The following is a 27,517-nucleotide window of genomic DNA, read 5'->3' as shown; positions in this document are numbered from 1 at the left end:
CTGACACTGCTCCAAATTAAATATGTTCCTTCCAAAAACATGGGTTTAATGTAGAGGTGGTATTTGACGTAGAGATGCCTGAAAGACTTTTGCTGTGATTCTGTTCTGGCCCTAAATGCAGGCCTGTCATACGACAACAAATTATTGTTTTCTGAAGTCTCTACCAGACTAACTATCCACTGGAACCTGAATCTGTTACCTACTTGTGCCAGATCAACTTTATTTTCTTCTATTAAGTAGTGTCTTAGATTGTTAATTATATTGATCTCAGGAGGATGCTGTATTTTGCAGACATAGATGATTCTTTTGCTTATATTATGGGTATATAATCCCTAAGGCATTTGCGTTGCAGAAATCAACAGAGAATCTTGAAAACTTCAAATTAAACAAGAAAGGCAAGACTGTTATTTAAAGAACTGTGAACCATATGGAATTTATTTCCACTAGATTTATTTTCTTACCATTAATGAGTATAAATGTATATTTAATTTCTAGAAAAGGAATGTAGTTTACACGATGGAGGAACTGGAAGCGATGTTACACAAGAATGGACGCAGCAGGAATGCTTGCAGTGGAATTTGTTCTCCAGCTATAGCTGTGTCAAATCAAAGTTATCAGTATGTAATATCAGGTCAAATTCATCATAGGCATTAGAAAAATAAAACACTGAGATGCCGAGTGGAATCAACCCAGTCTTCAGTGGTTTTCAGACCTCTGTTGCACTGTAGAAGGGTAACTCTAAAATGTCTCCCCAAGCAGTGAGAAATAACCTGAGTACAAAGTAACACCCTTTGGGGGTAGGTTTGGCTGCTCTTCCTTTTTCAGTGAGATTGCATTTCTGTAGCGTGCTCCATCTGAGGATCTCAGAGTGCTTCACAAGCCTCACAAAGCCTTTGCTGGGCACTGTCAGCATTGTGATGGGCAGGGGTCGGTGCTTGTGGGCTGACAGTTTAATGCGCCATGCAAGGACAAAGAATTCCCCATTGCACCCTGCATTTCAGTACGAGTCCATCTTAATGCACCAAGAGCTGACTGGTGAAGGTCATTGGGCTTTACAGGAAGGAACATAAGCTCCATAGAAATCCAGGAACCTGCTTTCTAGTGATGTCCAATTTATACAAATAAACACAGTACCAGTGACTGTGCTTCAGGAACGTTTGAGTTGTATAGTCATCTGTTGGGATTGTTTTAAGTAGTATCATGGTTAGAGGTGGTTTCTTGAGCTTACTGCTCATTGTGGGTTTTGCCAGACCATAGATGCAGAGCTCCTTTCTGCTGTCTGAGTGGTTTTAGATGGATATGCCAATAAAGTAGAGGGGGCAAATGACTCGTGGGTGGACTCCAGGTACATTGTGAAGTATGGAAAATGACAAAATGTGGAGCCCTTGCCGTTCCTGATCACAACTAAGAACTGAGCAGAAGTAAAGGTTAGCTGGTCTATTGTGGAACAAGTCACATCTGGTAGGGTAATGAAGATGAAAGAGTTAGGAAGATATTCTTCCTAAAGCTTAATTTGCAGTGGCAAAATTAAGTGTAATTACACTTCTAATGGGGATAGACCTTTCCATACTGATAATTCTATGCAGGCTGTACTCATTGCCAATGAACAGGAGATGCATCAGGTATTTGTTTTATGATGAGAGCGACCAGAGGCTTCAAAAGAGTTTTGACCACAGGGAGCTAAGTGATACCAAACGCAATCAAGACCTGCTCTTAAGAGCTTACAGTCTTAGTCCTACGAGACGAACATTAACCCCAATCACGTGTGAAATGAGGGTGAGATCAGTGGGATGAGCTGTGGGATGACCCGTGCTGTGAGTCCTGCTGCAGCTTGGTGCCCTCTGCTTTACTCACTGACAGGGAAGAGCGTGACCCCCAGGTCCGGTGGCAGGCAGGGGATTGCTGTGCTTTGCCTCTGCAAAAAGAAAGGACCTGGTTCACATTCTGTGTGGTTCCCACATTGCTCCCAGCTTCTCCTTCTACCTCTCCCTATAAAATCTCCTGCTTGGGTATCAGTGTCTGAGGTAAGAGCTGTGCTACGGCGCTGGGCCCTGCGCTAGAGCCTAGTTTATAGTCTTCGCTGCCTGTGCTTGTAGAAGGAGATGGAAGGGATGGTTCAGGAGATGCTGTAGGAGAGAAAAGAGACAGAATTAAAATGGACGTGGATGTTGTTCAGTGAAGCAGCACCCAAATAAAATCAGCAGACCATCCTATGAACTAAAGAGCAGAAGCTGGGAGAGCAGTGGCCATGTGGGAGCGATCCCAAGTCCAGGCACATCCTTCCTTCCTGGGTTGCAATGAGGCCTAGAGGGACTGATAGGCATACATCAGCTCTTTCCACTATTCTGCCCTTGGAAAATGCTTGCCCCTAATTGCTTTTCAATCCTTCCAATCTTAGAAGATAGCTCAACCTGCTGGCAGCTGGACTTCATTTACAGAACATAATGTTTCTCCATCAGCATCTCTCTAATTTCCCTTGTGCAAGATGGCTTTAAAAAAGAAAAGAAAGAAAAAGGAAAAAAAAAAAGAAGAAAGCTAGAAAACACGGTGTAGATTTATATGGCTGAAAAATAGCAAAATATGCTGTAAGAAGTGTATGATCATAACTTGCAGAAGGAAAGTGTGTAAGACATGATTACAGTAGCTGTGAATAGCATGGTCCATTTGCTATTACAGTGCATAAATGCATTAGCAAAGAGCCATTGCCTGGCAGCAGTGTCCAGAATGGTTAAAGATTGACATGTGTTCATGTTGTATTTGGTTCTGGTTGACAGCAACCAAGATGCTTTATGTAGGGCACCTCTAGCCCCTGCTAACTGTGTGTGAGTCTTTGTGGTGTTACCCAGCACTGTCTGTGTTCATAGACACACAGTCACCACTCTTCTATTTTTCTTTTTTTTTTTCTTTTTTTTTTCCCAACTCTTGTGTTCGGTAGCATCTCAAAATCCATCTGGTATTAATTAATTAGTGGTATTAATTGAAAATCATGCCTTCTCTTTGGAAGATGTCTCCAGACTTTATAGTAAAGGAAGTCGACAAAGAGTGGTGTGGGCTCAGATTCGTTGTGATGCTTAAATAGATCAATAAATCTAATTATGCTTTCTTAATCCTTTCCCCCTCCCAGTCCCCTCATTATGCTGACACTAACAGCAAAAAAATGGGCACATACGGTCTGGGACAGCGTGAATCACAGAGCTCATGTTGCCTGGGAGGACATGTCCTGGCAATGGGTCCAGGTTGATACTGGGAGGTCCTGACTGGTACTGGACATCAATGGTGGTTCCTGCGGTGTGATCAGGAAAAGAAAGACATTATTCTTCACATCATTACTGAGAAGCCAGATGGTCAGGCACAAGGCTCTTTTTTCAGGAAATATGGGAGACCTGTGTGGGTGGGGGTTAATATCTTGGCTCCTCTTTGCTTCCTTCCTGCTCCTGCTCTCTGTTCTTTTAGCCTTTTTGCTCCCAACTGGTTGGGGTTTCAGCTAATAACCAACCGCACTGTTCATTTGTGTGTGTGCTTCACAATTACTGCTCTTATCACGGTTTCCCATATAATTTGGTATATTCCTAGCTAAAATATGTTGTCTCCCTGCAGCTTGCATCAATTTAGTAGGCTCTGTCAAGCTCATGGCTGCTGTGAAGCACACAGAGCATACCCACTCCTATAAACTGTCCCTGGGGTTACATTTTCAGAGATAGGCTAGAAGGGAACCATTTGGGAATTGGACTTGAGTGAGAATGTCCCATGTTCAAGCTACACTTCAACCTGATCCTTCACTTCCCTCCTCCTAGGACCATGTTATCTTTACCAACATCCTCTAGAGGACAAAAATGTAGGCAGGAAGCCCCTTAAATGGCTTCATAATAAAACCCTTTTCTCAGCAGCGCTCCTACCTCCCAGCAGCATCTCCTGCAGCAAGCTGTCGATCCTTGCTACACCAAAGAGCTTGATGAACTGGACCTGCTCGATCATTTGCCAGGTGATGCTCTGCAGTGGGGGCAGCAGCAGGAGAATATCACTGAACCGGCCCCGGGAATCGTATTGGCGGTCATTGATGTAGTCCTCCAGGTTGACCTGGACCTGGAAACGCATGTTTTTCACCTTCCCTGGCTCACTCAGGCCTTTGCAGTCTAGGGAGGAGTGGAAGAAATGAAGTTAATTGATGACCCTTGTAGCCAAGAAGTGTTACGTTGACAACTATGCTCCAGGGAGGGAAAAGGCTGAGATAGAAATGACTCTCTGACAGTTATCTCTGTGTGCAGATGTACAATGCACTGTCATTGCTTCATTTCTCAGATGGAATAGGCTATTTCAGTGCAAATAGAAAGAGCTTAATTCAGATGGATGCATCTGGGTGCATAAGCGAAGAGGAAGGATTTAGAAACTGATTTGTGTTTGTCCTGTAAACTGCTGAGACTTTCACCCATACATTTTGAATCTCAATTCTTCTCACTAAATCCATGCAGGTTTAGAACTTATCTGTTTAAATATATGAGCTTTAGCACCAGGTTCTTCTCTTGATTTCGTGTCTTTGAGCCATGGTCCCTCCATTTTCCATGGACTGCTGGTCTAGTTTTGCTTAATCAAGTAAAGGTTCAAGGCATGTTGAAGTGCACAATTTACAGCTTTCCGCTCCTATTTTCCTCACACCCTAAATCAAATTTCTGGCTACTGGACTATTTCCTTCAGTCTACAAAGAATGGCCAAGCACTACGTTCTAGGGATCGTCATGCCAAGAGATTAAATGGAGTGGTTAGCAAGTTATTGTATGGCAACATGCAACTCCAAGGATAAGCCTACTTGTTAGCATGAATGAATTTTACTTCTGTAGAACTTGGCACTCTTCTTTCAGATGAAATCATGGTGTCTCATTGTTGCAATGATCTAAAGCTTGAGATACCAATCAGCTGAGGAGCTAATTTGTCTAACAACATGATAACACCATCCCTATACAGCTTTGCAGCAGGCACTTTGGCAAGCCAAAGTTCATGATGTTTGTAGAACTCCTGTATCTTGATTTCAAATCAGAGAACAGAGCAAAAAATGATTAATGGAAGATGGTACTCTAATTTTCCATGCTAGTAGATGCCAAAGACAAAAGGGCGTTGCTCTCTGCTTGGAATTGTTCCTCCTCCTCTGCTCCAAGCTACAGGGCAATACACCTAAAGCTGAATGTTCTACTGAGGGGACAGTGTGCATGCTGTAGGCATTTGTTTGGGGGGAACCTGAGTGGGATGTTTGTGGAGTGACACTATAGGGATGATGCATAGCAAGTTTTTCTTTGCTTTATGTTTCCCTGCTCTCTTCTCCACCCTGGGCTGCCCAGCTCTGCTCTCGCTGGTGCTGGCTGCCAGCAAGATCCATTAACAGACATCCTTGATGTTTCTGGGTACTCAGTGCCCTGAACAGTCCACAGCTCTCTGTGGTTTTTAATTCTCATCTCAGAACTCTGATGGGTGCTTCAAACTGCCGCTCATTCAACTAATTCAGCTAATGCATAATTCAGTATGAGCATATTCGTCCTTAATAGGCATCTCTTTCATTTCAGACTAATGGGCTTTCCTGAAGCCACCTACAGAAGCAGCAAAACTCCTCTGAATTCTGCCAAGACTTGCACATCTGGCTGGAACTACTACGTGCTAAATAGCAGTGTTCAGGAATAGGGTGAAATGCAGAGCTGTTGCCAAGGGGTTTTCAGCCTGGCTATCAGGGTTGCTCTTAGGAATGCAAAAGCAGGAGGAAGAGCTGTGTTTCCCCACCCACTGACCTATTTCCCATATCCTCCTATAACACAATATCTCCTCAAGCCCTGTGCTTGCTCCAGCAAGCAGGAAAGTCACATACCTGGATCGAAGAAGATGATGGCTTTAAGGCATGCGTACTCGTTGTCATCGATCTGGATGTCCCTCAAGGGCTTCACCAGCTCATCTAAGATCCTGGTGGCCACACGAGCGATTTCTAGCTCTGGACAGTGCATTGGGATGATAAAGTCATTCCCTGGGGACAAGGGAGAAATTCAATGTTGAATGCACTGCAGAAGTGGTCTCACCTGTCAGTTGCCCAGACCTGGGCTGCCAGATAGTCCTACTGCCATGCAGAGTTGTGAACAACACCCAGGTTCACAATGGAAAAGCAAGGTGTGGATTTGACTCTTTGGTCCTTAGTTTTGCACATATCAGTGCATTAATACCATTAAAACCATTCGTTCCATCTTCTGCTCTGATTTACAGTTTTCAGCACCAACACCCAAATACCTCACTGTGCCCTGATAATCTGTTGCAAAACCATGACACAGCTGTTTGAGATCCTGCTTAATATTGAAGTTTTCCCAACGACAGCTTCAAATCATAAGGGCACAGGTGTAAAAAATGATCTCAGTGGTCTTTTCCAACTTTAATGACCCTACGAAAAGTCACAGTGTATTTGCCTCTCCCTTTCTACTCTTCTCCAGAGGCCTCCTTGTGCACTCAATCCTGAGCCAGATGTGCAGTGACCTCTCCAGGTTCTATGTGTGCAGATAATAAAAGCAGGAGTGCTTTCAGTACTTTACCTAATAATAGAAAGTCGGTGTAGGGTATGGATCGCTTGGCTACCCCAAGGAGGAGGTGTTCCCCTGCGTGGGCTCTGAGCAAGGCGACCTGCAGACAGCACAGAAGAGAGAGGTCTTAATAGAACTTCAACTCAGAGAGTAAAAAGGGGGATGGCTTGAGTGCTCAGGAAACAAATGGCTTTTATATTCATCTACCAGGTTTTAGAAAAGGGAAAAGCTCACTGCCTGGATCCATGTGCACACTGGAGTGACCAGTTCTGTATTTTTGGGCTTTTAGGCTACTGAACTCATTGTCTTTGTCCTTTATTATTTTTCATCTCCCGCCAGTTTATTGCTCCGCATATTAATATATTGATGCCAGATTTCCCCATTGGAAAGTACAGCTGGAAATCAGCACGGAAAGTAGCAGCACTACAGGGAAAGGCATTTGCCCATTACCTGGTCATCCAACGGCAGCTCACAGAACGCAGGGATGTACTTGGCCCACTCCACCAGCACCAGCAGCTGCTGCTTCATGGACTCACACACATCATTGATGGTCGCCACTTTCTTCATTGCTATATCAGCGCTGTGCACGGGGCTCAGTGGCAAATACTGAAAGAGAAGCAATGCACACCCAGATCAGCGCAATCCTACCACCCAAAGTACCCGTCCCCACGCTCTTAGCAGCGTCTTTCCTCCGTAGCAATGGCTGCGCATTTGTTCCCCAGGCAAAGCACCACGAGGTGGTGCTCGGTCCCAGCACCACGTCCCATCCCTGCTTCTTTCACTGCCTGTTCCGTGTCCCCGTTCTTACAGCAGTGGGGCTCAGCTTCGCAGCAAACCAGCAAAACGCATGCAATGCACTCCCCCGAGGTGGGTGTCTGGGACGAAACCCACCCACTTTTCATCTCTACAGAGCTGCACGGTGGGCAGAGAGTTAAAATGTAATGATTTTTGCAAGGGAAATGGATGCATTGTTGCATGTAATCTGCAACATCTGGACCATATGCCTCAGTGGCGAGAGGCGATTTGCATAACAATTTAAAGGACACTCAGGGCGAAATTCGTTGTGAAACCAGAAAGCAATCAGCGTCTGTTTAAGACAGCAATTTTGTTAGTTTTATTTTTCCCTGGTAAAAACGAAGTAACAAATAAAAGATGTAATTGGCCATGATGGGAACATTGTGTTCTGGCCAGGACACATTGTGCAGAGAGAGCTGAACTTCTGCCTGAACTTCAGAGAGCTTTTAGGGTGCAGCAATAATTGGGGTGGGGGCAGAGGGGACCTGGGGCATCCCTCAGTATTGCAGCTTTGCATCTCACACTTCAAAGGCTGCGTCTTGTCAGGGGGTTGTCCTTGGGGTTCCTACCTGCTGTGCCATTGCCTCGGCCTGGGTGAGCACACTGATGGACAGCGAGCCGTTGTCTTCATAGCTGCTCCTACGGATGCTGATCCTGTCGCGCTCATTCTGCACCGCTGCAAAGAGAGCCGGGGAGCAGAAGTCTCCTCATTAAAGAAGCTCAGAAGAAAAGAAACTTCAATTCAACCCACTGCTCCCAAATACAGCCATGGGCCCTGCCCACCTCATTGCTCCCTTCTCAGGTTCCCTTCAGGTTGGATACTAGGAAAGATTTCTTCTCTTGAAAGAGCGGTGACACACCTGCGCAGGCTGCCCAGGAAGGTGGTGGGATCACCATCCATGGAGATGTCCCAGAGCCGTGGGGATGTGGCACTGAGAGATGTGCTTATGGCATGCTGGGGTGGGTTGGGGTTGGCTGGGGGATCTTGGAAGTCTTTTCCAGCCTTAATGATTCTGTGGTTCTTTGCTCAGGACACATTTCTCCAGATTTCTCCAAACCGGTGGAGGAGCCATGGGCACCATTTCCCACACGAGATGGAAAGCTGCCTGGCTTATGGGCTTTTGTCAGCTCAGGTCAAACCTCTTATCTGTGTTCCTAACTGGCCCCCGGTGAGAGGCCAACAGAGTGAAAGGGCAGAAAACAGGCAACAGCAGCAAAATCAATATTTCCCATGACGCATAGAAATCTGCTGCTTCTTTTCCAGGATCTGGCACTCAGCTTTGCTGGCAGTTGAACAGGGTGGGCTGGGCACGGGGCTGCCAAGGCTGACACACCAGAGCCATTTTTAGGTTTTACACCTCAGAGCCACCTTTGGTGGAGTCCATTTGGAAGAGGTACTCTGCACACACATGTAGCAGTGCAGCCTCTTCAGTCTGAGACAGTTAAAAGGTGATTTAAAGAAAGATGAGTGGACACTGGAAATACATCCATAAGCTATAGTTAATCTTCAGAACAGATTAACCCTTCACAGCTTTTTTTCTATACACCAAGCAGCATCCAGCTTTGAACAGAAAGAAGCCAACCCAAAGCCAACCTTTTCCCAGCAGGTTTCTGCCCTACTTCTCACATCTGGTTCCATAGCAGATGCTCTCTTTGGAATGAATAGACTCTTTTTACCCACTCCCAAGACAAGATAATTTTCCCATAGTAATCAATCAACACAACGACATAGCTCCCACAAACCTCTCCTGCTCCCCTCTGACAGACTCCTTTAAGAGCCTCCAGCTTGTTTTTCACCAGTCTGCTTTTATGGCACATATTTCAGTGCTTTCCTCATGCCCTGATAAGCTCAATCTCAAGTGTAAGTGGATGTCCTGGCTGACTTTCTCAAGGTGATTTGGGCGTTGTCACTGAAAGTACCCAAGATGCTGTGGAATTAGATACAAAAGGGAGTTAATGTTTTACCTACCACAAAAATAATTTATTGCTATGTGGTAATTATATTGCCATAATTATTGTGCTTGTAAAAGGGAAGGTGTAGGTCACGGTGGTGAGGTATGGCTGTGCAGAAGGTGTTCTGGATTGGATGTGATCTTGGCTTTGCTGACAGTAAGAAAGGACTAAAACTCCACTATTTCCAGTATGTGCCCACCAAGCCTCACTCCCCATCCTTTTTCTCTCATGCTGTCCTCAATTCATACTCTGATTTCCAAAGCCAATGAAAAGAAAGACCTGGATCAGGCTGATGGCTGAGGGACCACACATAGCCCACAGAATTACAGAATCATTCAGGTTGCAGAAGACCACCAAGATCCCCAACCCAACAACAACCCAATCCCACCATGCCCTCAGTGCCACATTTCCATGGTTCTGGAACACCTCCAGGGATGGTGACTCTGCCACCTCCTTGGGTAGTCTGTGCCAATGCCTAATCTCTCTTCCATAGAGTATTTTTTTCCTAATATCCAACCACGATGTGCACAGCTCCACTCTCCCACCCCAAATAGCTCAGCATCCCTGCAGGCAGACGGGTGCTAGGGATGAGAAGAACCCCAGCAACTCCAAGCAAGGAAACGTCAGTGGAAAAACGTCCCTGTGATGCTGTTGGCCAGCGATAGCGTGTCTCTGACCTTGACTTCTCCCCAGGGAATTTGGAGGGAGGGCAGAACGATGCCCGCATCTCCCTCCAAGGAATTCACCACATGTCCCAGCCTGTGGGAAGCAGATGAGAAAACAAACATCTCCTCCATCTGACGTTTCCATACTCGGAGCAGCCCCGGGTCCTTTTGCCATGAGCACACTGAGGATGCTGGCGTGCGGAGTGCTTACTGCGGCTCTTGGGTAAACAGCGGTGTGTTTGTGGGATTGCAACAATCCCATGTTTCCCAAACATTTTGTCCTTGCTGCCTTGCCACATAGGCACAGAGCACGTGACAAGGAACCTCTGGAGAATCCAGTAGATATGGGCACAGTCATTGATTTGAAGCGAACAGCAGCAAACTAGTAATTTTCCATAGGAATTGCAGATGCTAAAGCTCTCCTTTGCCACCTGCCTACATAAGAGATGCCATTATTACTCTGCTAAAACAATCCTTATTTAATGCCAGTGGGGTTGGAATTGTGCTAATAAATGAGCAGCATACAAGGAGTCAGCAGGAGGAGGAGCTCTGAGTGCTCCATTGGAGCTCACAGTATGCCCATCTCTGCTGACAGATTCACTCCTTCTTGTTGCTGGATTAAGTTCTATGCACAAATCATTTTTTTCCCCCATACTTTCTCTGATTTCGTAGGGGTGGTATATTTTATTTGCACGTAAAAGCCAATGGAACATGCACATTTAATCCTTTCACATGCTGAGGGATGGTTTATGGCCATCAGAATGCTTTACCTTTTCCACCTCCCTTTGCAATGCACTGCAGTCCAAGAGCTCTACGAGTTGGCAGAAAAGACGTGCAAACAAAAGGTATGAAATGCTAACAAAACCATCCTATAAACCTGTCTGATTTAACAAGAATAAACAAATAACAGCTTCGGGTCCTCCCACTGTGCAGTGGTAATAATCATTCTTTTTACTTCTGCATAAAACCAGAGGAGCTCATGTACATTCATAAATTTCTTTGAAGGGGACGAGAGGTTAAATATTAACCTCTTTTTTCACCAGCGAGCTGCATCCTGACAGTGCGGTGCTGGACATTTCAAAAGGCACCAAGGTTATTAGCTCAGCTCCATGTGATGGTGGCCAGGCTCGTTGGAGAAATCACAGCCTGCTAATTTGTTCAAGGTCGAGCATGGTGACAAATAGCTGCTAAAAATAGTTTTGGGGGGTGTTTAATATCAGGTGCATTCCTTATTCATAGATGGTTTCCTGGCCAAAAACCTGTCTTGTAGTATTGTGTGAAACAATAGAGATCGAACCTTCTTCTGTGCAAAGAGAGGGAAGTAGAGAGAAAACCAGAAAAGGCACGGAAGGGATGGAGATATCAAGGTGCACATCGACTGCACTGTGGCACTGCCCTGACCTTCACCACACACCAAGAGAAAGGGAGCAGATCTGCAACTATCCGAGATTTAGAGAGCATTCAAGCAAGTCTTTTCCTCACAGCTTGTCCTGACTTCAATGAGTGTTTGCTTATTAAAGTGAGTTATAGATACGAAAAAATGTGATAGGAGTAGGAGTGTTCCTAAATGAGTTAATTTCTAGGAAATCTGGAGAGACTTTTCTACAAGACTCATATGTTGGCCCTTCTTTACTCTCGCTGTTGACAACGGGACCTGGATCCCTTCTCATGGCACAAGCAGTGGCTGGGTATTTTGGGTGTTCCTTTGCCAAAATTTCTCACTAGAGGTATAGGGCTCAAGTGTGAGACACTTTTTAAATAGCAGCACCAAATTCAGAGTGCTCAGACAGCCATGCACCTGCCTGTATGGACAGGTCAAGCTTTTGCATCATACAGCTTCTCCTTTGGGCAGAAATTCCCATTCTATCAGACTGGCTAGCATAGCCACTCTCATTCTCTTATCCAATAGAGTTGTTTCCAGCATGGAAACAAGGAGAAAAACATCCAGAAGTGTCACATCGTGTCTTACAGCACAGGAAGATCAGACAAGAAGAAAAATCACTCTGGATTCAAAGCTCCAGCTTATCCATTAGTTCTGCCAGGCTAAGGACACGTAGAGAACAGCAGGTTTTCCAGTGCTGCACACCACACCATGGAGCAGCATGGTGCCAACCACTGAAGCAGGCAAAGTGACACAAACCCACCTCCACACCCCAGGTGTATTGTCACACCCAGGCTGGGAAAAGGATCGTTTCCATCTTTTTTCTCTCTACAGTGAATAAATAGTGCTGTTACCACACCCTGGAAAGTCTAATTGCTGTTACGTGAGCTGGTTGAAAAATGATGTGCCAGAGAACAAGTGTCAATGTGCTGCGTGCCAGCACTGGGACAATTTGACACACTGAGTGTAGATGTCATGGATCTGGCACAATCTGGTGCATACCACTATAACATTTGTATAAACACTTTTGTCATGCTGCTCTACCCCAAGACATGGCTTCTCTTCTTCCCTTGTGCTTCGCAGTACTGTTTAATATTAATCCAGAACCAACCAAAAGCAAACAATGGCGTTCTTTTTTGTACACACAATTGTGCAAGAAAATTTCTTTCTGAGTTCTGCACATGTGTTTTGGATACAGCTCTGGTTACCTAGGCTAATTCCTACAGAGCAGTTGCTCAAGGTGCTTTAAAACCTTCTGTACCAAACACATGAGCAGTTTGTGAGCACACAACCTGACCATGCACTCATAAAATAAGTTTCAAGGAATGTGGCGATGTGGAACTTGGAATGAGTCATCATGCATCAAGCTGCAATCAATAATGAAGGAATGAGCCAACGTTTTACAACTTTTACCATAAAACCAATAAAAATCACGCTTCAGATGAAAGAATGGAGCTGATAACCAGATTTCAGCCTTTCCAAACTGTGGAGTTTGCTGCACTGGTGATTGGCCCAGTCCTCATCTAGAACTGAGAGCAGATTTGGTTGGCTAATATTACTATGAGGACTACTTTTTTTTCCCAGCTTTGTATTTACTCCATTTCTCCTAAACTAAACCAGCAGGCATTTTAGCTACAACCATGACCTATCCTAAATTGCAAGACACCCTGTTCTCCAGGAAAACAGATGGTCAGGGATTTGGAAAGAGATTCTTGTCATCGTTGGTGAAACGTTATGAATTACCAGAAATGAGTGAAAAATTTCCCATTGGTTTCTGTAAAATTGTGATTTCACCCCTTAGGTAAAGGGCAAATTTGGTGGCAATCCCTCTCCCAGTATTGAATCACCTAAAGAGAGAAGCCTCCCGGGATGTGTGGATATTGGCACAAAGCTGTAGCTGAAATTCCCATCTGAAGAGATGGAAAATGGGGTTTTCAGCTGCTGCAAGAACCCTCTCACTGAGGAACACAGCATCAGCTCAGACAAGAGCTGCTGCTTCCCTCCACCACCTCCCACAGATGGAGCAAGGCCAGAAACAGCAGCAGTCGGTTCTGAGCAGTCTCCTCACACCTACCTTCTTTCTTCATCCCGGCTCTGAAGCACTTCTTCAGCCTGCAGTACCTGCACTGGTTCCTCTTGTCCTTGTCTATCACACACTGTCGGCTGAACCTGGAAGGAGATGGGAAAGATGGAGCAACGTGGCTCGTGCCCTACTCACCCTGAGCAGCCCCAATCCCAGGACTCACTGAGGAGCCAAAGGCCTTGCAGGGAATGGGTGGAATCAGTGCTGGTTTGGCCCCACTCCCCATCTTCCCACTGCCAGCTGGGAATGCAGCAATTTTAGACCACCTACCCCACTAGGACTGTGATGGTTTTGGCTGTTGTGATGGTGACACAAGTTGGGCTGGTGGTTGGCGGAGTGGGGGGTCTTCATCTTCCACTTTCAGATGGTTATCAGGTGTCCAGTTTGGACCAGCTTGTTAACACTGTCTTACTTTGCAGAGAATAAATGCACCATGGCCCATAAGCCCTTTTGTGTCTATAGACTACTTTTGAGGCAAGTGGCCTCCACATTCCTCTTCATTTCAACAGGAGATAGAGAAACATCCAAGTGATGGCCCATGTAGACCAGGCCCATATGGGTGAAGGGATGGAAGAAGAATCTATTGTGCAGGGAGGAGGCAATGTGGGTTGCTCCGGGGCCATCATTAGGTTGTAAAAGCTGAGGCACATTCCCAGGCTGGTAAAAAGCCAAAGGTACAAAAGCCCAAAGGCTTTCCAAGGAATTCAAGTCTGCGATAAACAACAGAGCTTTGAGCTGGGCTAAATACAGCACGGCTCACCAAATAAGGATTCACAGACAGGCAAGCATTTACCATTTGCTTGGCTTACACACTGCAACTCCCCAGGCTGCCAAATGTCACAGTGATTCATCGATTCCTGGGGAGGGGCAACAATTATGCTCCCAGGAGAGAAAGAGCCAAAATTTCAAAGAAATCATTAGTAGCTATTCAGTCCTCCTGACAGGATCCTGCAGTGCATGGGATGGGCACCGTGCAGGTGGAGACTGATATCAGATTGGGTGTCTTTTGTGGCTGGTGTGACCTGGAGTGATAAATAGCCCAGAAGCAACAAAAAGAGCAACGTGCATTACAAAAATATGGAACTCCTTTAAAAGGAAGAAGAATTCTGGAACAAAAAGAAAACTTCCAGGTTTTAATTACAGATTAAAAGTTTAAGGGTGGGTTCGAATTTTTTTCTCTTCCTCCTGTGCTAAAATAAACACTATTTTTCCAAGGCCAACCAAGATAGCTGCTTTATAATTTATGGCATCCTCCTGGAAAAAGAAATCTCTCCAGTGTATACCTGTGTGCCAAAGTGGCTGTGAATCATCACTGGTCCATGCTACATTCTCGGAATAATTGTAAAATTATCAGTGATATGTAAGCATGCATAATTTAATGTGTCTGAAAACAAAGATGGAGAAGGTGTGGTGACTCTGGAAGCGACGGGTTCTTGGATGCTTGTTGCTTTCATGTTGTTAGCAGGAAAACAAGACTTTGAGAAGATATCTCTGAAGCTTTGGTCCTTTTTCACCCTTTGCTTTCCCTTGCTGGTTTGAGATGAGGTTGTGGTGTCACTCCACATCCAGAGGCTGTATTCTTACACAAGCCTCATGACCCTATTTCTCCCCTGATTCACACCATGACGGTATGAACTCAGAGAACAGATTGCACAGTGTCATAAAAGGTGCCAGCATCCAAGATGAGATAGGACATAGCTTATTCCTTAGCTCCCTATCTTCTGGCCACAAGCTAAACTGCAGCATTATTGTCAGCATTCACGCCACGCTAATGCAACACAAGGGATGGGGGGGCTTCACTGCACGACTTGATCACTGCCCCACTTACTTACAGTATCAATAAATAGCATTTAAATCTCACAGAGTGGGCAGGTACCTGCAGGAATAGACATGGTTCTTGCGGACGCTCCTCCTGAAGAAGCCTTTGCAGCCATCACAGCTGGATGCACCGTAGTGTTTGCCCGTCGCCCGGTCCCCGCAGATGGAGCAAAGGGAGCCGATGCCGTTGTTGAGCAGGTTGGTGTTGGCTGATTCAGCTGCGATGGTCTCTGCGGGCATTGAACAGCGCCCGTTAGCCTCCTCTGTGATGGAAACCAGAATCAACAGACAGCAGGTTGGTTTTTGTCAGATAAATCATGCACTGAGCCCGTCCCATACCTGCATGTGCACACACTGTATGTGTTGGTTGTTGATGAAACCTCCAGATGGAAGCCATGCTGTTCTCAGCCTCAGCTGGCACTAGCTCACTTGGCTTTGCTGCTGGATACTGGTATTTTTCTTAGCCTCAGGGAGCAGGGAGACTTCGAGGCTTATAACCCAGTGCGTTCATGAGAACTGAACACTTACTGCTGCTTTTCTTGACAAATCATAGAATCATATGAGTTGGAAGAGATTTTTAAAGCCCATCTGGTCCAAATTCCTTGCAATGAACAGGGACACCTACAGCTCCATCAGTTGCCCAGAGCCCCATTCAGCCTGACCTTGGGTGTCTCCAGGGATGGGATGCCCACCACATCTTTGGGCAAATCCTTCCAGTGCTTCAACTCCTGTACTGTAGAAAACTTTTCCCCTGTATCCTACGTAAATCTCCCCTCTTTTAGTCTGAAACCATTTCCCCTTGTCTGGTCACAACAGACAGTCTCCTTTTTTCTTACAGCTCCTTTAGATACTGAAAGGCCACTCTCAGGCCCTCCTGGAGCCTTCTTTCTCCAGGTTGAAGAGAAGGCTCTGGGGAGACGCAGAGAAACCTTATCTGGATGTGAGATACATGCTGTTGAGAGATGGGGAGCCATCTCTCCAATTAGACACCTGAAGAACATGATCCAAAGCCTGCACCACAGAAAGCACTGGAAGAAAAACATTGTTAGCTCAAATAAATAGAAAGCAGAGAAAAGACAGATGAAACAGGAAAGATGAACTACTTCATGCACACAATAGAAGTGAAAGAAAGACACCTTGGGGTCACCGTTGCAGCTGGGAGAGAGACAGAAGCTCAGACAAGAGTCACTTTGCTTCCCCTAAATGTGGTTCTTCCTCTGCTTTACACACTGAAGAGGGCCATTACCTTCCACTGCTTACAGAGGAGTGCAGGACCTTCTAAATCTGGCACCTAAAATTATGTCACATGAATGCCCACTGTTTGCACCCACTCATTTGGGGCAGGAATAGCTCTGCCTGGGTTGTGTGCATACATTGCTGAAAGTTCCCCTTTAAGCTTCTCCCCTGGCCTTAACCACCAGACTCACTGCCCTCTGAATCCTCCTAATTCGAGGCAGAGCTTGGGTGAAAAAAAAAAAAAGAGAGACATGAGAAGATGCAGATGACACTGTTTACATCTTGCTGAGAGAAGGAATGTTTGTGGAGTCTGTCCTGACCTGAGCACTCACTGCAGGAGGGTTTTGTGAATTTATCACTCCTCTGGGAGTGTGTTCTTTGCTCCAAAGGAGCTGATCTCGTGCTACAGTGACCTAAGGAAGGCTCTGGGTGAAGAGAGCTGGGCAGAAAGGAGAACAGCTCAGCTGACGTTGTATCGAACAATGAGAAAAATGAGAAAATTACTTGAAGGGGAGGAATTGGTAGTTGATGTGGGCAGTCTAGAGAATATTTTCTAATGCATAATGTGTAAAAATATCTTTGGGTCATCCTCACGCAACTTATATATAAATACACAGAAAGAAAATGTTATTTTTGTATGTAAATACTCATCGAAAATTTATAGGGAAAATATTTACTATGCAATGAGAATCATAATAAAAAGCCCCCTCGAAAAGCCAATAAGGCTTGATTTTATTTTTTTTATGGGAATTTTGTTAGCTAAGGCTGAGATGAAGACATTTTTAGCTAAGACTTCACAAATGCAAAGGTCAGATTTCTTTTTGCAACCTCAGAAAGACTTTTTCATCTATATTTCACCTTCTAACACACAGGTGAGCAAGTGAGTAGGTTGGAGTGAGTTGGGAGCAACACAAGAATTAAAAATGACAATACTGAAATAATTCTTGGGTTGTAATGACAGGAACTGTGATTTACCTGTTCCCATCACCCATCTGCCATGCTACAGCTCTGACATTCATCAGTAGGTAAGTGCAAACAGAGTCCATGTGAGAAGTGGTTAATGGTAATTCAAATTGATTTTTAGATGCTTTTACATTGATTCTATATTTCATATTGATTTGATAACTCAGTTTTAAGTAAGCTGTACTGGAGTACTCCTTCAAAGGTAGCTGTACTGCTAAACATTTGTGCTTCTGTTGCTTCATCTGTTATTTTTTTGAAGGAATATATGAACAAAAACAAATACACCAAATGTGCTGGATCCCATTAAAAAAAAATTGCACAACAGAAATAAAGATAAGAAAGCCAATTTTCTCCTCACTCCACCCGTGCTTTCTCTACTGACTTCAGAGGAATCAAGCCAAGGTCATACAATTTGGTACTTAAATAGACTCTTCATTCTTCAGTTGGGTCAAGATTGCAAAACGATGCTGGAAAAGCATTTGTTCACCAGAAAAGGGTGTTGTTTTGTACCCTGCATGGGAGTAAGACATGTGAGGAACTGTGTTAGGTAAGAAATTCATATTCTGGCCTTAAACCAGGTATTATTGGAGGCATAGCCATCAGCTGCATAGGTGAGGGCCCATGGAGCCAAATTTTGCCCTCTTCTATACCTATGAAACCACAAAGAGGGACATAGGCTACAATTTTGTTGGGTGGCTATATGTTCAGGCAGATATACAGCTAATAGTTCAGTCCTCATTAGGTGTCCACATGTCCTCTTCAGCTGAGCTGGATGAGAGTAGAAATTTTTAAAGATAAAAGAAAGCCACAAGCTGGCATGCGTATGTTACTTGCAATGATTAATTTTAATTACAAAATCCTGTCACCAGTTAATCCTAATGAGAATTAGCTCAGAAAAACAGAAAGGACACAAACAATATTGCATGCATCCAGTAACTTTTGTTGGGGCTTTCAAACCTACTCAGTATTTGGAGAATGTCTGGCTTTTCCCAGAACTAATCAATGCTAAGAAAGGCAGAGGAAAGCCAGGATCCATGCTATCATTGTTGCATGCCTGTGAAATCACCTGAAAACTGTAGGCTCTTTCCTTGAGCCCTTACTGACACAAGACAAGGACCTGCTCAACACATCATAGAACATACTGTACCTCTCTAGAGGTGTTGCTGCCTGGCATTCATCACCGAGATGTCCAATGGTATTCAGTCATCTGAACCAAGCTTGTGACTACCCTCACCACCCAAGGAAGAGATGCTCAGAAATGAATCAGTTATAGAAGCTCAGGCTGTGATACAACAATCAACTCCTAATCTATGCCAGCACAGTACCTCTGAAATTTCTGCTGGCAAGGTGAAGATGAGGATGTTCTCCAAGCAAAGACCATAACTCATCTTCCACTGATTGGGTCCTGAGCTGAGCTGAAGACATGTGGTTGTGACCAAACTCCTCATTAGGATCATCCCTCAAGTTTCAGCTGCGTGCCATTTGTGAGCTGTGGGTTGACGGTTGGACCAGATGGTCTTGGGTCTTTCCAACCTTAATGACTCTATGATTCTATGTATGAGCAACATGCAGCACAGAAACCATAGCCTAACTGGATTGCTGAATTTGATTATTTAAGGGTCTTTCCCAACCTAAACGATTCTATGCTTCTACCTAGCCATGATTAGCATATCCCAGTGTCTTTGTCAGCTTTGGAGCCAATTAAACTTGCAAACTTGAATGCATATAACTTTTTGTTATGTATTGCACCAATATGTGAGCCGTTACCAAACTAGGGCTGCAGTGAAGATATTATATATATATATATATATATATAAAATATTTACAATGATAAGAAATAACAGTGAGGATGGTCTCATGCTGCAAGGGAATGGTATCTGGCTTCCATTCAGAGCTGAAGATCAGCATACCTGACCCCTCAGACCTTTTTTCTGCTTTTCCTTTCAGTTATGCTATTGGTTGCCAATCTCTTCAAGGCAATCTCTTTCTCTTCTGAATGTATATTTCACACCAAGCAGTGCTTCCTGGATTTCCCTTCTGTGCACCAGAAATCTAAGCCAGTCTTGGCCTGTGGTTATGATGCACATCGGTTGCACTTTTTAACGGGCAAATGTTCTGAGATGGTTTTTTCATGCTTTGAGCCGGGTCAGGGTGCAGTGGGGTTGGGAACAGAGTTTTGCCAACACTTGCCAAATTCTCAAGGTTCAGTGCTGTGTTTGAGTGCTGAGAAAGGAAAAGGAGCACTGCAGTGGGAGAAAATGTTCACTGACACTTGACTAAAGAATTAGTGCAATATTTTAATACTGCTTCATATTTTAAGCAAGATGACAACTCTGACAAGAGGAAGTGGATATTAGCAGCACATAAAAACCAAGTGAGAACATCACTTGCAATGCCAGCCAATGTAAAGAAAACAAGTTTGTACCAAATGGGAGTTTCTGCAGTTACAACATGTATTTTTATAAAGGAAATAAAGGATTAACACTGATTTTCATTGACTTCCTTTTGCTTTTCTTTCTATTTAAAACAGATAGTTTTTTAAACTTCCCCTTTACTCCCGTAATGGATTCTACTCTTATTTTGAACTACTGTTTGGCAAATTATGACCTACTTAGGGGTGGAAAATTCAAAATGTATCTAGTCACATCTCGGAACTGTAACTTCCTGAATCTTAGCCGTCGAATCACTCCACATCATCAATTAACCCCAGATTTTGATGAAATAATATTCCAAAGTAGAAAAGAGTTGTTTTTAAGAATGAATTGCCTTATTTGAAAACATTCTATTTTTCACTTTCACATCACTCAGAATGTAAGCAACAGTTCTGATACCATTAAAGTTCCTGTGGCACCCCATCCTGTTCAAGTTTATATACACAATAAAATTGCAGTTCTGTTTAGTAAAGGAAATAGAGAATAATTTCACTCAATGAGGTAGATTTGGTTTTAAACAAATCCATTACATTTTTCAAACTATCTAAAAGGAAATTAGTTCTTGATTCCAACAATTTTAAAGTATTTCTGAATCTCTATGAACTTTAGTTTTGAGTTATCTACAGGAGATGACTTGGTTGGTTAGAAATATATTTCCAGGCATGGACATCTGAGCTCTTTTTTCAAGTTATTTTCACAAACTGTAGAAGAGGACACTTACCCAAGACAAACAAGCTAATTTCAAAACAGCTAGTTCCTGAGAGAAGCAGTTACTCATTAACAGCTAAACAAATAACCCAACACTGATCAAGATAAACTTCAGAAAGGCTCAGCCTGTCAGTTCTACTGAATGAAAAAAAAAAAACATAAAGATCCCCTAGCAGGTTTTGATAGTTAATTTGCAAAATTATACAGAATTTTGAGGAAATTTATACCACTCTAAAAAGTAAAAAGTATCTTGCTGTTCGGCAGAGTGATAAAGTGAAATATCTGTTAAATATCATTTTTGGCGTAGAGTGGTGTCTCAAAACCTTCCCACAAAAATAAGAAATAAAATCTGTATCTGGCAAAAAATAAAAATAAAAAATAAAAAAATTAAAAAGAATGATCCTACTTGGGGACAGAGAGAACTTTTCTTGAAGCTAATTTTAAATTCTGAATTCTTCAGGCCTTTTAACTTCATTTTTCTCCTGACAAATTCTGTGTCCCACTATAATAATTCCAAACATTTTATGTTTAGAAATGTTGATTATTTTTTGATGAGGAGTCAACTAATGAGAAAAAGTGAGACCATAAAAATCCCATCTCCATTTCACTAAGCTTCTTAACAAGTTAAATGAAATATTGCCAAAACTCTCCAAAGGCATCACCAACATTAGAATCTCAGTTACATGATTGGTTTTATGCTGTACGACTTAAATGTTCTCTGCTTTTCTGTGAACAGTTAATGTCATAGAATAGTGTTTTCTTTAATCTAGAACACCTTTGACTGTGCAAATCCCAAATATCACACAATACACTTTAATTCTGTGACCAAAGTGAAAGCCTTTCTATATAGAACTTAATGAATCCCACCACATTCTTTATGTGTCCTAAGAGCTTATAGAACACCTTGATACCAAGATACCAAAAATAAGTCAAGCGATCCTTTGGATGTTGCTTCTCAAAGTACCTATGAGCAAGTTATATCAGACACATGGTATATTGTGTGAATAGCCATGCGGGTGGTATTTTTTTCCCAACAGTTAAATATGAACCCAAGTCATATATAGGAGTGAAACATAAATTTTAAGGCAGAAATATTGATAATGACTTTTTGCATAAGTCATGGAGGGAGTCAAATGCATGGTATGCCATCAAGAGCTCCACCAGCTTTTGCAATATCTTGTAGGCTCTTCAGGATATGATGCTTCGCACACCAAGGAAGTGAGTAACTCCAAGAGGACCAGGAAGTGAAACCATCCCATTTCAGCCCAAGTATTACTGCCGATCCAACTGAAGTTGGAAGGTCAGCTGCTTAAATACTGCCTCTTCACCCTTTGCCCCACACCTCCTACCTGCCTGCTCTACGCTTTCAGCTTTTTAACAAAGGCGGTAGAGGTTATTACAGAGGAAGCGAATAGGAATCTCACCAGTGTTGTTTGGAAGAACCCGAAGGTTTTCAAATTCTAGCATGGTATAAGAGGAGTCCAAGGAGTCGACGTAATCTGGCATATCCATGTCCATGATGGACTGACACAGCTTCATTATTACTTGTCAACTGCAAGGGAAGCGGCAAAAACAGCCCTACTGTCAATCACGGCCAAGTTTTCCTCTGCAAAGAGAGACACCCCAGCCCTCTCCGTGACAAATCATTACCCAGCTCTGCCCACAGTCTCCTCCCCGTGCCAGCAGAGAAGGGACGAAACCTTTCCTTCTTGCTCGCAGTCCCCTCCCTTCCCGGGGTGCATCTGTGCTCTCAGTCCTGATAATATGGTACAGATAAGGCCCAGACTCAAACAACCTGGATTGCATCTTTGGGTCAATACAGCCCAGTTTATGGCCATTTCTGCGCAAACATTTTGAAAAGGACTGCAGAGAGGCGTTCACATATGCACTGCTTTTCCCGTGCCACTGCAGTGTCACCTTGCTTGGCTACCAGCCTTCGTGAAAAGATCAAGTGATGTCACTTGAAGCTGCTGAAGCCATGAGTCAGTGCCACCACTGGCTGACGACCGTTAAGATAGATCGGTGTTCAGAGCTTGAGGCATTGCCAAGAGAACATGGATCACATCCCAACCTACGACTGGAAGGGGAAAATGAGGAATCGCTACAGCCAGATGCATGCTTTCACCCTGCCCCACAGACAGAGGAAAGGTAATTTCTCCCACTAGTCCTGTTTCTCCATCCTCCTGGCTCCAGGCAGCCCAATTTCTCAGAACTCCCACTGAGCTGCAGTTGCAAGTTGTTGGGCAGAAGATTTCAAGTGATGGCAAATGACGGAAATGGAAAAGGCTGGAAAGAACCAGGCAGACTCCCTCACAGATGTGTGGTGCTTCATTTCACGTTGACTTATGTTTTCCTTTCCTGGGAAAGGCCCGTGTTATGGAAGTATAATTCCAGCTTTTCCCCAGGGACTGTGCTATTGGGTTTTTAACTTACCAAATTATGCATAAAAGTCTTTTTCACTGTGAGATGTAGCACAAAAGACTGGAAATAAAACACAGCCATAAATTTCCCCTAGAATTGTACCTTGGAGTGGTTGATTTACTCCTGGTTTCATCCTCCAGATGCCTTCCTGGACCTTACAGTTCCCTCTCCAGTGACGTTGTTGTGTGTCAGAGAGCCTTTCCTTTCCATGAGCTGTTCTGTGAGATCCAGTTCAACATCCTGTTGAATCTAGAGGAAAGAAGTCTTGAGAAACAGGGAAGTGCGTTGCCAGAAAAAAGAGATTGCCAGATGGCCTGAACTCTCACTGAACCACAGATCAGGGCGGTCCCGTGTATCCTAGCAAGCTCCAAATAGCAAGAAATATGCCAAAAGTGAGTTTTTAAATGTATTAGACGTATTCAGATTGATTTCATCTACACAATCTTCGTTTCACATGTGGGCAGTCAAGATTTGTCCACATCCTGGGGACCTACTATGCTAGTAGACTTTGCAATGGGTTAACTCTAGATAGGCTTTTCCCCTATAAAGATTGGGTGCAGGAACACTTACCTTTCCCTTCTTATCATTTCTGGGGCATAAAATAATCTCATGTGCCGTAGATACTTTTTTCCTTCTTTCCTTTTTTAAGTACATGTTGTAACCAGTGGTGCACAAATGACTCCTTGGTTAGATAAGACATTATGTTTTTATCCTTGGACTATGTCCCCAGGCTTTCAATAATGCCAGCATCAGCTAAGTTAGCATCTGATTAGTCTTTCTTACCTCTTACTCAATGTCATTCTTGATTATGCCTACTAATTTGGCACATCTTTTTGAACTGAGCTATGGGCACAATCCTGCCTGATTCTCAGCACTCTGCTGCCATTGCAGACAAAGGAGGAGACTCAGGTTTCCATAGATCCAGTGGGCTTTGTATGGGTTACTCACCATTAAAGTAGTCATATATGCATTCACCATGCTTTCGGGCATCCAAGACACAGAGAGAGGATGTTGGGTCTCCTACCCTGATATCAACAGCTTAGAAATGCTTCAATGTCCTCAATTTCTCAGTACAAAGATCCAGAGTTACGACTCTTTTCCAAAGAAAGCTTGGCAGTGAGGATGCGCTTGAGCACTTTTTGTTCTGGGAACAAGAAAAGGGCACTGGGAAAGAGAAAAGGTTATAGAGCAAAACTCACAGTTTGGGACCAGATTCTCAGTGTCACAGCCATGCTGATAATCAGAACTGACTTGTTATGGAAGGTGGTGTTGGAGTGATTCAATGCCACTTTTCCATCCGTTACAAACAGATGTCAGCACCCTGTTCCCAACCACACCACCAGCCCTGAAGAATACTGAAACTTTGTTGAGGGGCGAGCAGTTTCTTCTTTTTCCTCTCCTCATTTTCTTGCTTCACTGTCTGAGTTACAGCTGCACTTCCACTGCTATCGTTACAAGGCCAGGACTGAGTTTAACTGTATATTATATACATATATATATATATATATATATATATATATATTATATTATATACACTGCAGCAAGGACAGAGGGCAAGCTCTTGCAAACACATGGTCACTGTGAGAAGACAATTATTCCTAGGTGTAAAATCAGATGCCTTTGGGAGAGCTTATTAGACGAGACGAACTACAGAAAAAATAAGAAATCCTTGACTAATGAGGTAAGAATACAAACTAACAAGAACACTCTGTCAGAAGCAGCATTTCTTTGGCAAGGTAAGCAGTGGGAGATGTTTGCAGGCTTTTGGCTCAAAAGTTGGAGAGTTTTCTGCTTTTGCTCTTAGGAACAAATTGAAAACCCTTATCACTAATTTCTTCACTCGAAAAGTGGCAATAATTATATTCTCCCCTCCCCTTGCAAGAGTTTGTGAGTATGAATTCACCAATGCATGGGTGGTTCTCCAATACCAGCAGAGATGGTAGGTGTAACGTTACATATCTGGAGACAGGGTGGCTGGGAACAACCAACTACTGAAAGACTGAAGCCAGTAAGGCCTTTTCTCTGACTGAAGTATAATTAGAGCCAGCATGCTGCTGGGATTGTAAACAGTGTGAAATCATATCATTAGCATATGATTACAAGTTCACACATGGCAAATTCATCCAGACCAGATGTCTGCTAGATCAGTTCCCTCCTTTCTTATGGTGTATGACAGCACATCTTACTTGTGATACAGTTAACACAAGATATAGTAGAATCTCTCTTGACTTGTATCCTTATATAATAAGTATTTCTTATTATGATTAACAGTTTCATGGCACTGACTTCTTTACTGTACACTTGAGGGGCTGCTTTTCCAAAAATCACCCAGGTAACTTAACACCATGTGTTTAAAAATCTGGACAGCAGATACCCTGGGACTGTCAGTGTCACCACAGCTTAAACTGAAGGTTGCAGGGCTGAGCTGACTGTAGAGGATGCTCATAAGGTTAAGGTTGACAGTTATTGAGATGGGGTTGCTGTTTTCTTACTCTTTGATCACATTTGGAGAAGGACGTGCAAAGGAGTCTCCCCAGGGTTTCCTTCCTTCACAATGTCCTGAGTTAGGACATGTACTTTTCTCCAAAACGACTTGATAGCATCTACAGGCAGGACGGCATTAACCAACCAGCCCTGTTTGAGTCCCCATAATGGACCTAGATGTGATGGACAATGCTGTGATGGACATAGGATAACATCACACATCAGATATAAGGATGCCTTCTCTGAAGGAGGAACAGTGACATGGAAGGCATCAATTTTTGGGTAAAATGGAAAGGTAAGCAAATTTTGATCGCTATGTTGAAACAATTCCTTTAGGATCATTTTTTAATTTTTTTTTTTTTAAGACATGTCTGGGTTTGGGTGCATTTATGGATTTATTTATGGATTCCAGCCTTTACAAACCATCAAGCATAAAACACATAGACCCTGCTGCCAGACAAGTCAGTGGATTTATGGAATTCCCAGTTATTTCTATGATGTACCTACTGTTCAACACAGATGAAACCTGAGCTGATTTGGGAAATAAATCTGAGATGTCTCATATTCTTCCAGCAACCAAAGGTTAACCTGGTAGTTTGTTCTTTTCAATTTCATGTCACTTTCATTCTTGGATATGGTGCATTTGGCCAAGGCCAGAACTTCAGAAGCGCTAAGTGCTCATTTAGATATCTAAATGAAACAATCTGACCTTCAGATCCGTTGAGAAACTCCCACTGGGAATAAAGACTGGATTTGCAGATGTCTTCATGTAGCCACAGGCCATTCGTATCTTGGAAATAAATCTCCTGTTTTGAACACTTGAGTAAAATCAGATGTCACAGTCTACACGGAGTCTCCTGGGCTGTAACTGCCTTTGCAAACCTGTCTCTTTCTGGTGAACACATCACAGCAAAACTTGATACCTACATGCAGCAGTTTGAATTTCTGTTCTGCAATTTTTTCAGAAGATGAAGTCACAAAAGATGAATTCTCTCCTGACAACAGAGAACGCAGAATCATTAAGGCTGGAAAAGATCACAAAGACCATCTAGTCCAACCATCAAACCATCGCCACCATGCTCACTAACCATGCCACTCAGTGCTACATCTATCTTTTCCTTAAAGAACTCCAGGGATGGTGACCCCACCACCTCCCTAGGCAGCCTGTTCCAATACCTCACCACAGCCATACAGCTCACATAGCCATCATGAACTAGGCTAGATCCTTGGCTGTGGGTGATGTTGGCCTCTGACTAAAGCAAATACACAAGCATGAACCAGGGCTGGCAGCAGGAGAGAGGAGCCAGGCGTTGGGAAGCAACATTACCTAATCTGCTGCTGCTCAGAGTAGGCAGGGGACTCATCTGGAGCATGCTGCTGCCTGTGGGCAAGGTTTTGGCTTTACTTGCTGAAAACGGCATGCCATTAGTCAGGAGTAACCAACCCTGAAAAGCGTATTTGCTATGACTCCCATCTCCCCTGCGAACGACATTCCTGCTGCTTGGAGCTTTTTCGGTTGCAGTGTTGACACTTCTTCAGATCTGTCATTAGCTCAGCTGAAGGGAAAACAGAAACGCTATTCAGGCCCCAGACCCAATGTGGGAGGTTAGGAGTGCAAATTCTCACTTCACACTGAAAGCACGATGAGTGCTTTATGTTACTGTTGCTCTTTCTATTTTAGGGGATGCCTTTATGAGACCTTTGCTGTCATACAAAGTAATTTTTAATGTAATCTAACAAATTAATGTTATTAAAATTAAATTTTTCACATTTCTGAGAATTAGTCTTGAACTTCTTAGATTTTTTTCCTGCACCTTCTGAATATCTACCTCTGTTTTTGAAGGTGTTTAGCTATTTTGCTGGTTTTCTTTTGTATTTTAAGACTTCTGTGGTGAAACCTAGATCCAGCTCTATCACCATGAGGATTCGAATCTCCCCCCAGATGCACTTTTTCTGGTTGTAAGTTGCTGATTCTGTCTTCATACTGCATTTTCATTACATTGGACAAAGATCAATAGAATTTGGCTGAGTTCAGAG

At 43.5% G+C, this 27,517-nt stretch overlaps 1 protein-coding gene across 3 annotated transcripts; it reads right to left on the bottom strand.

Annotated features, from left to right (window-relative positions):
• Positions 1–402: 402 nt before the first annotated feature.
• LOC100540396 (hepatocyte nuclear factor 4-beta-like) lies at positions 403–23,117 on the bottom strand. 3 transcript variants are annotated; one of them, XM_003209879.4, is made up of 11 exons: positions 23,099–23,117; positions 22,000–22,127; positions 15,295–15,499; positions 13,410–13,504; positions 7,906–8,012; positions 6,992–7,147; positions 6,554–6,641; positions 5,848–6,000; positions 3,897–4,133; positions 3,170–3,283; positions 403–2,126 (listed from the first exon to the last, which is right to left on the bottom strand). In XM_003209879.4, the coding sequence occupies exons 2-11, from the start codon at positions 22,112–22,114 to the stop codon at positions 1,990–1,992; spliced, it is 1,407 nt and encodes a 468-aa protein (XP_003209927.1). In that variant the 5' UTR covers positions 22,115–22,127; positions 23,099–23,117; the 3' UTR covers positions 403–1,989. The 3 variants fall into 3 exon arrangements, with proteins under 3 accessions (XP_003209927.1, XP_019475365.1, XP_010716406.1); XM_019619820.2 differs by lacking the exon at positions 23,099–23,117 and adding an exon at positions 22,226–22,244; XM_010718104.3 differs by lacking the exon at positions 23,099–23,117 and having other exon boundaries at positions 403–1,915; positions 22,000–22,205.
• Positions 23,118–27,517: the final 4,400 nt, after the last annotated feature.

The sequence above is a fragment of the Meleagris gallopavo genome, chromosome 13, assembly GCF_000146605.3.
Source record: "Meleagris gallopavo isolate NT-WF06-2002-E0010 breed Aviagen turkey brand Nicholas breeding stock chromosome 13, Turkey_5.1, whole genome shotgun sequence".
Classification (NCBI taxonomy): domain Eukaryota; kingdom Metazoa; phylum Chordata; class Aves; order Galliformes; family Phasianidae; genus Meleagris; species Meleagris gallopavo.
Note: the sequence above shows the minus strand (reverse complement) of the source record. Positions and strands in the feature narration are given on the sequence as shown.

Bases quoted from the DNA above. Each gene is read 5' to 3' on its own strand.
- LOC100540396 (XM_003209879.4), bottom strand. From the start codon at position 22,114: ATGAAGCTGTGTCAGTCCATCATGGACATGGATATGCCAGATTACGTC. The intron at 8,013-13,409 runs GTAGGTGTGAGG...CTCTCTTTGCAG, and splicing joins AGCCGGGATGAAGAAAGAAG to CGGTGCAGAATGAGCGCGAC. The intron at 4,134-5,847 runs GTATGTGACTTT...ACTCCTCCCTAG, and splicing joins CATCATCTTCTTCGATCCAG to ACTGCAAAGGCCTGAGTGAG.